Source organism: Nannospalax galili, unplaced genomic scaffold (genome assembly GCF_000622305.1).
Source record: "Nannospalax galili isolate Female #2095 unplaced genomic scaffold, S.galili_v1.0 scaffold1028, whole genome shotgun sequence".
In the NCBI taxonomy this organism is placed as follows: domain Eukaryota; kingdom Metazoa; phylum Chordata; class Mammalia; order Rodentia; family Spalacidae; genus Nannospalax; species Nannospalax galili.
This window is the reverse complement of record NW_008357999.1, coordinates 1158257-1167468: the sequence shown is the minus strand read 5'-3', so window position 1 is coordinate 1167468 and position 9212 is coordinate 1158257. Positions and strand designations below refer to the sequence as shown.

General features: G+C 44.8%; 1 protein-coding gene across 1 annotated transcript; it reads left to right on the top strand.

The window, feature by feature from the left end:
- Nucleotides 1-602: 602 nt before the first annotated feature.
- LOC103752340 (PRAME family member 12-like) lies at nt 603-3599 on the top strand. The gene is made up of 3 exons (XM_029557664.1): nt 603-892; nt 1654-2223; nt 3047-3599. Exons 1-3 carry the CDS (start codon nt 603-605, stop codon nt 3597-3599), a joined length of 1413 nt encoding a protein of 470 aa, XP_029413524.1.
- The last annotated feature ends 5613 nt before the right edge of the window (nt 3600-9212 follow it).

The window sequence follows — 9212 nt, the reverse complement described above, 5'->3', positions numbered from 1 at the left end:
TCTGCTCCAGGACACACAGCTACTTTTAAAAGATATTAACTTCGATTGTGCCCTGCTGGACACTGTCTTATGGTCCAGTCCAGCCTAGCATCAAATTTGCATTTCTCCTGTTTCATTGTCCTGAATACTGAGATGATCACTACTGCTTCTAAAGGCTCTGGAAATAAAAGTAAAGGTGCCTTTTCAGAGTCTCTCCACTCGTTCAAAGCCAGGTTCCATTTATTGAACACAGAATGTCGGAAGGTGGGTAGGGAACCTTTCATTTTTCCTTTGAGAGCATGAGAGGTAACCAGAGATGGTTCACCCTGAAGCAATGGTCTCAGCTTTCACAATCCAGAGTACCCCCTTCCCAGGAGAATAGGGTTCAGAGGAGCAGTGGTCAGAATTGGGTAGGGCGATGGAGAGTACACCTCAGTGGAGTGACTCAGTCCACCATGTTGCCAGACAAATGGGAAAAAGGACGCTTTCCATCAGTGTAAGCCATGACTGCCAAGAGTTGATTCATAGTGACAGAGGGAAAAGGGCTTTTTAAACCTTCCACTGGAAGATGTGTTTTTTTCAGGTTGCTTCTCCAGGATCAGTCTCCCTGAAGATTCACCAGGATGAGTGTTCAGGCCCAACCCACACTCTGGGACCTGACAGTGCAGAGCCTTCTGAGGAGTGAGGCCTTGGATATCTCCAATATGGAGTACTTGCCCAAGAAGTTCTTTCCTCCACTGCTCCAGGAGGCCTTCACCGGCTGTCACAGGAAGAGTGTGAGGGTGATGGTAGCAGCCTGGCCCTTCCCCTGCCTCCGCTTGGGAGACCTGATGAAGACTCCTCCCAAAATGGAGACCTTCCAGGCTGTGCTGGATGGACTGGATTTGCTGATTACTCAAAAGGATCGACCAAGGTGAGCAAGTCCAAGGTAGTGTGGAGGGGATGCCACGTGGGTGCAGAGAATGGACAACAGGGGTCAGAAGAAGGCTGTCTAAAGGGCTAAGAGGCTTCTGATGGCATCATGTGGAAGGAGTGCAGAGATCTGAGCCATTACTGAGCTGTCTGCAGAAGGAGCTTCATGTGTGCAGGAGAACCTAGAAGAGATCCAGGATAAGGAATGGCTCTAGTCCCTGCCTCTCGCAGGTGGGAGATGTGGGACCCAGTTGTACTGAAGAGGAACGAAATGGCTGGAAGTGAGAGAGGGTTAGAGATGTAGCTAAGACAAATACACCTTCCTAATGTACATGAGGCTCTGGGTTTAAAATATGAAAATAGGGCTAGAGAGATGGTTTACCAGTTAAGAGCACGGGCTGCTCTTGCAGAAGACCTGAACACCCACATAGTGGCTAACAAATGACCATAACTAAAGTACCAGGGGATCGACCCCCTCTTCTCTCCTTTGTGGGCACAGTTGCATTTACGCAGGGCTATCACTAATTCACATAAAAATATAAATAAATATACAAATAATAAAAAATGTACAGCTGGGTATGGTGGCAAATGCCTTTAATCCCAGCACTCAGGAGGCAGAAGAAGGTGGATTTTGGCGAGACTCTGTCTCAGAAAGAGAAACAAATTGCAGGACGGCAGGGAAAGGGAGAGATGAGATGGGTGATAGTGTCTGGTGATGAGTTGAGTCTTATCATCTGCGGCTTCTACCTCTTTGACCCACAGGAGGTGGAACCTGGAGGTGCTAGATTTACGCACTGTGTGGCCTGGAGCAGGGTATGAGGACCGCCACCTCCCATGGGATGAGCCAATGGAGGCTCATGCAGACTGTGGAGTGAAGCGGCCTTTGAAAGTGTTGTTTGACTACTCCCTCCAGTATGAGGAGGATATCAATGAAAGACAAGAATGCTTCATCCAGTGGGCCCAGCAGAGAAAGTCTTGGCTGCATCTGTGCTGTAAGAAGGTCCAGATTTCTTACGCAACTGACTATAATTTCTGGAGTCTCCTGAAATTATTTGACCCAGTTTGCGTACAGGAAGTGAAAGTGATTGCAAACTTGGACCTGAAAACCCTGGAGACCTTTGCCCCTGTCCTGGGCCAGATGAGAAACCTTCACAAACTCTTTGTCAAAGGAACTTGTAAGTCATGGAGGGATGAGTTTGAAGATACGTACAGAGATCTGGAGAAGACATGGATCAACGCGTTCATTTCTCAGTTCCCCAAACTCCACACTCTTCAGCATCTCTACATGTGTAATGTGCATTTTCTTGAAGGCCGCCTGGACCAACTCCTCAGGTAAGGAAGGATGGAGAGCTGTCTCTACAGTTCAGACCAATGCATTTCTTTGTTACACTGAACATTAAAGGACACCTGTGGTTTCCCAGCCACTGTGGAGGTAACAGAAATGAAGAAGACATTAGGTTATGGAAACACTGACTTGGTTGTGTTATAAATCAACTTGGTGTGTCACCCCAGTAAATTCAGAGGGACACATATGGATCCATGGTCTGGTAATGGTCTCTATGGGAGGGAAGAAGCAGATCTTTGAGTATAGGAGAACTCACACTGACGTTCCCTAGGTGAACTCTGCTCAGATCTGAGTGAACAGGCATCAGCCTGCCTTTAGTTCCCTGTGTGTAAAAAGCTGTTCTGAGCCAAGTTAGGGGCTGGGTAGATGGGAAATATGTGACACTGGGGTTACCAATGAGGGGACAGGGACAGGGAGAAGAAAAAACACTGAACCCCTGTGGAGAGCCAGCAAGGCATCAGTGAGCCCCACACAGTTGACATACTCAGGGGTAGAACTGGATGTCCACGGACTGGTCCTTCTGGGCTTTTCCTGTTGATATTTTCTCTCTAGCACTGTGGTTTTCTGCTTCACAGAGGGAGAGGGAGCTGCAGAGATGTGGATGATCCACTCACAAGGTGATGGGGGATCTCTCAGGCTAGAGTGAGCTGACTTGTGTGAGCAGACTTCCCATCAGGGAGCTTGCTGAATTTCACCCTCATCACTTGGGCAGGATGACGTTGAGGCTCACTGGCCTTTCCTACCTCATCGTAATCTCCCACCTACCACCTGAAAAACCTTCAGGAACTAAACTGCTTTGTCTCTCCCCAGGTACTTGAAAAAGCCTCTGGAGACCCTCTCACTTACCTGGTGTAAACTTTCAGAGTCAGACTGGCATTATCTGTCCGAGTGCCCCAGCATCTGTCAGCTCAAACACCTGAATCTGAGTCGTGTCAGACCTATTTATTGGCCCAGTCAGCACCTCCAAGTTCTACTAGAAAGACTGGCAACCACTCTGCAGATCCTAGAACTGGAAGGCTGTGTTTTGAGAACACCCGACCTCAGTGGCCTCCTGCCTGTCCTGAGCCATTGCTCCCAGCTCACCGAGTTCCGTTTCTATATGACTTATCTCTCTGTGCCTGACCTGAAGAATCTGATACAACACACCGCCAGTCTGAGCCAGCTGACACTGGAGCTGTACTCTCTGCCTCGTGAGTGTTATGGAGAAGAGGGTGAGCTCCTCATAGAGAGATGTAACACAGTTCGTACTGAGCTTGAGGACACAGTGAGGAATGTTCTGCAGCCCAAGACAGGACGCGATTCATCCTATGTCTTCTATCACAAGGACCTGAAAGTTATCACTATCGTTCACTTAAGTAAATAATGACTCAGGAGACAGAGCATGTGGATTCAAACTATATTCAATGTGTGTGGGAAAAAGATGTTGCAGTGGGTACTGATTAGAGGGTGACAGTTGAGATGGGGAATAATGGACCCATGGGGACATTTTCCTGTGGAGTTAGAAAGACAATTCCGAATTGCCAAACGACTCCTGGCAAGACAGGTAAACAGTGGGAATCTGCAGTGGTGGTGACTGTGTAGTGGTCAAAGCCTGTAACCCGGAGGTCCTCACTCTGTTACCTCTGTGGTCCATTAACTTGCACTCAGCTTCAAGTTCAGAAGGAATACAGTTCTTTGAGAACTTGAAAACTCCTTGTTTTTATTAGTTATTCGACAGCTCCTTTCATGTCTGATGTGTTGTGGGGACCTTTTCCCCAATACTTTCTCATCTTTCTAACCCTCTCTACCACTCTCCTCACCTGTCCCTTTCCCAGATTCACCACATTGAGTTTTGAGGTGTGGGCCCTTTAGTGTATCTGGGGTCATATGTGTGCTTGTTGGATTGGGACTATCCAGGTGATGTCACCAGTGGGTTCAGAACTTAAGGTAATGACCCCCCCAATTTCCTAAAGCTGTCTCAAGGAAATGACTCAGCAGTGAAGGTATTCACTGATCCACTGATCTCACTCTGATCCAGGTTGGTCTCAAAAACGGAGGCCCTCTTCCCACCTCAACCTCCGATATTCCTCAGATTATAAGCATAACTCGACATACCAAGTTCCTGTGAAAAACTTTATTTATACCCAGATACCTGCATGAAAGATTCCTCCAAATATCCACAGAATCAAAACCCAAACCCTGGTAGCTGACCGTCAGAGTGCTAAGTGAAGTGGGCTTACCACTTCAGTGCTAGCAGTCAAGCCAAATAGGCATCGTGAGCCACACTGTGGTCTCTATTTGACAGGATGAAGCTGGAAAATTATGTAGTTTGGGTTGAGGGCTGAGGTTTTAGCTTATGCCCATCATGTGGGAAGCTGTGGATTTCAGCCCCTTCCATCTAAATCTGCAATAGCTTGAGAACCTCAGTAAACTAATATTCATTTCACAAACATATCAGTACCTCTGTGTGTGTGTGTGTGTGTGTGTGTGTGTGTGTGTGTTTGTATGTGTGTGTGTAGGAACACATGGTACCATGGTAATCAAATGGGGTCAGGATAACTTTCTGGTCATCAGCCTTCTGTGGAAATGCATTTACCTGCTGAGCTATGCCAAGGACCCCAAATTTGACTTTTATATCTAAGGCCAGAAGTAGATGAAGCCTTTGCCCACCCCACATTCTGGATTCTGGGGCCATGTATCTGCAACCCTCAGTCAGTGCTCCTGGAGTGGAATGAATGAGACTTCAAACTGTCGCTGATTCCTTTTCCTTCAGATTGCACATTGGGGGCCATCAGCTCCCCTGAGTATCCATTATTCCATGATGATGAACTGGGTGGGATCAAGAAACTGGTCCATCAGCCCCTGGGAATGGAAGCCAGCATCTTAAGGGATATGTGGTCCCAGAGGTCCTTAAAAGACTCAGAAATCAGCGGAGCCTTCTATAGTTGAGTAGCTACAATCTCTGCTTGGAGGTCTGGTGCCCTGCCTTCTGGACTGGTTAAGTCATCTTCCCAAGGGAATGCTATCCATTCCACCTTGAGCCCAACTTCAAGGATAGCAGCTTGCCAAGATGGTCCACTGAAGATTCCCGCTTATTTCTCAAGATTAAAGAATTAAGGCTTTGGATGAAGTTATAGAAAAGAAAAAGAATAAAAACAGGACAGAACTGGGTTTTGAGCTCTGGGTTTTGATCATGCATGCTTCTGATCCCAGAGGTAGAGAAGGGGATCTGGAATTTAAGGACTGTGTCAGAATAGGGATTTCCAGGCAAATGTGGAGTACAGGAGATCCTGTCTCAGGGAGAGAGGGTGTCAAAGCTCAGTCAGTTGTGACTGGTAGAGCCAGTGAGGCCATTTCTGAGCCCATCTGGGAGAGGGCTTCCATGTGTTTAGTACTGCTCATGAGGAATGTGGGGATGGGTAAAGGCCCTGTCCCTAGGTCCTCCCATAGGCAGAAGAGAGAGCACTCTGAGTTCCAGGGGCAGAGGATGGTGAGAAATACAAGTTTTGCTCCTGTTTCTCGGAGGCACACCTCTGGCCACACCCACATGAAGCCCTTGATGGAATCCTCTGCAGCACCAAACAAACAACTAAGAAAGGAAGGAAAGGTAGTGAGGAGGAAGTGGAGAGGGAAGAGCTGCTGTCTGGGATAGTGACTGAAAACATTGCACGCTGAGTACTTCTGTGATCCTGAGATGCTGTCTTGTGAAACTGCAGAATATGGATTGGTGGGAGGTACATCAGACTGTCTATGATGTTGCTAGGGATGGGGAGCCACTAACACTCTGGAGGCTGAGGCAGGACGATCCAGACGTCAAAGGCTGGTCTGGGCTACATGTTGAAACACAGTTCAAAAATAAAAAAGACCCCAGGTTATGGCATACACCTTCAGTCCAACACTTGAGACAAAGGCAGGCAGACTTCTGTGGATTCAAGGCCAGTCTGATACCCCTGGCATGACCCCAGTCAGCCAAGCCTACATAGTGCAACCTTGTCTCAAAACAAATAAGTACTTTCTGGAAAGCCAAAACAGGCAACAGAGGGAACACCAAGCACGTTTATAATTTCTGTGTGATTTTCTTTAGGATGGGCCAGGGTGAAGGAAAAATAAGAGTCACATGATGTGGACTAGGAATGTGGCTTTGTAGAGTTTACCTAGTATACAAGAGGACTTGACTTGTATCCACTGTGTTATACAAACCAGGGTTAGTGGTACTTAGCTGTCATACCATGAGAATCAGATTTCAAGTTCATCCTGAGCTATACAGGGACCTCAAAGCTGTTGAGGGCCATTTCTCTTAATTTGACCTTATCACAGAGAGAAAGAGAAAAAAGCCTGTTTATTTTCTGATTGTTGAGGGTGATTTTTTAGGACTTAAAGGATTGCTTTCTCTCTCTCATTTTATGGGATACTAGTTAACAACCCCAGACACGTGTGCGCACTAGGCAAACACTGTACCAACTGAACCACATCCTAGTCCTTTTCTTTCTGTTTGATGCAAGTTCTCAAGAAAAGGAAGCCTGGGTGATAACTCCGTATATAAAGGCTACTTTACCTGATTACCTGAGTTAGGTCCCTTGATCCCACCAGGTGGCGGGAGAGAGCCAACTCCATAGAGTTGTCCTCTGATGTCCATGTGTGCTTCACAGCACATGAATGCACGCCTACACACACACACACACACACACACTTTAAGCGACATGTAGTGACACATACTTTAACCATAGCACTCAGAGTTAGAGGTAGATGGAACTCTGTGAGTTCAAGCCTGATCTACATAGCAAATTCCAGATCAGGCAACAGTGATACATAGTGAGACCTTGTTTCAATAATTCATTTTTAAAAAGCAAAAATAATCTTTAATTGGTTGATGAGATGGCTCTATAGGTAAAGGCACCTGTGACCCTACTGAGTTCAACCCCATGGACCATATGATGAAAGTAGAGAACACACTGCTGAAAGTTGTCTGATGTCTTATTGGAATTTTTTCTGATCTCCCCTCCCTCCCTCCCTCCCTCTCTCCCTCCCTCTTTCCCTCCCTCCCTTCCTTCCTTCTTTTAAAAATATTTTTATTTTTATTCATTATTATTATTTTATGTGTATGAATATATTGCCTGCATTTGTGTAAGTGCACCTGTGTTGTATAATGCACTCAGAGGTCAGAAGAAGGCATTGGATTCCCCTGGACAGTTTTTGGCTGCAACATGGGTGCTGGGAATCAAACCCCAGTTCTTCGCAAGAGCAGCCAGTGCTCTTAACCACTGAGCTGTCTCTCCAGTCCCTTCCATTCTTTCATTTCTAAAAGAACTCCTGTTTTCCAGGCTGGGTCAAATTTACTACATAGGCAAGGATGACATAGGATTCCTGATATTATTCTCCTGACAACCCCACCCCAAGTGTGGAGATGGAATTTGTTATGTAGACCAGGTTAGACTTGTATACACAGAGATATGCCTGCCTCTGCCTCCCAAGGGTGGGAATTAAAGGTGTGTGATACTACACCCAGATTGCAACACTCTTCATAAAGCTTTGTTTGCTTTTATTTCATTTTGTAATGCTTTTTTCTTATGTCTGTTTCAAATGAAGGCTATTTTAGTACAAACAGAAGCAGTGTATTCTTTCCCAGAATCCCATACCTTGATTTACAGTTTTTCAGAAGGAAGGGGGGTGGTCACATCACATACCTATAGAAAAGAAATAAGCTGATCAGGCTGCATATCAAGCTCATAGAAACTGCTTTTTTTTTTTTTTTTGACTATACCTATCTGGTACAGGGAGGCAAACCTAGCTCCTCTTGAGTCAAATTATCTTGTTATGGGCAAAAGAAAACACCAAAAGCAACACTTCCATAATATGACAGTAATTAGTGTATAACAACTCTGTATCTCTACAACCTGCTCAGACCTTCAGTAAACTTGCTTAAATGTCCTCATTACCCCTTCTATTCTGGAAATATCCAGCCATCTTAATCTTCATACATACTTCTCTCTTTATCAAAACATCTCTATTTTATATCATTTGTCAACCTTTTAAAACTTTTATTTTTATTTTATTATTTTTGATATCCTGAGACATAATAACACTTACAAATAAATTTACCATTTGTTGTGAGAATTTCTTAAGCAACTAATATTTATTATCATTATATAGAGAAAGGTGAACAATTGTTTCAAATAATTATAATGTATAAACAATTCTAATTTTGAATCCAAGCTTTGAATCCCTAGATTTGAATAAATAACCTGGAGTAATATCAGAATATTGGAAAAAAATAACAAGAAATAAAAATGAAATGATAATGCTTGTACACATATGAACACACACATGCAAACACACATGAGCACACTCATGCATGCACACGCATGAACCCATTCACATGGCACGCACACACATGAACACACTCACACATGCACATGCATGAACCCATTCACATGGCACACACATATACATACAATACACACCAAAATTTGCTCATTTCAGGCCTTTTACATAGAAGACATCATACTAAGTGTGGTCTTTGTGACAGGATTATTACACTGTTATGTTTGTACAGATCTGTGTTGAATCATGTACGAGTGCTTCAATTTTTGGTCTTGAACTCATTGTGTATCTCAGGTCAGCCTCAAATTCCGTATGTTCCTGCCTTAGCCCATGACAACCCCCATCAACTTCTTTGAAATAAAATCTTTTGTAGCCAAAGCCAACTTCAAGCTCACTAATTATGTAGCTGAGGATGACCTTATTTATATTCCTGATCCTCCTGCCTCAGTCCTTCTGATGTTAGGGTTACATTCATGCAACTTCACAGCTTGCTCTCCTTTATTGTCAAATAATATTCCTTTGTGTGGAGATAGAAAGTTTTGCTTATGTACTCATAGCTGATGGATGTTTAAGTTGTTTCACCTTTGGCCTATTAGAAATAATGCCATTTAGGTTGGGCATGGTGTTGCATGCTTATAATCCCAGCACTTGGCAGTGGCAGGCAGAGGCAGGCAGA

Bases quoted from the DNA above. Each gene is read 5' to 3' on its own strand.
- LOC103752340 (XM_029557664.1), top strand. From the start codon at position 603: ATGAGTGTTCAGGCCCAACCCACACTCTGGGACCTGACAGTGCAGAGC. The intron at 893-1,653 runs GTGAGCAAGTCC...TTTGACCCACAG, and splicing joins ACTCAAAAGGATCGACCAAG to GAGGTGGAACCTGGAGGTGC. The intron at 2,224-3,046 runs GTAAGGAAGGAT...GTCTCTCCCCAG, and splicing joins CGCCTGGACCAACTCCTCAG to GTACTTGAAAAAGCCTCTGG.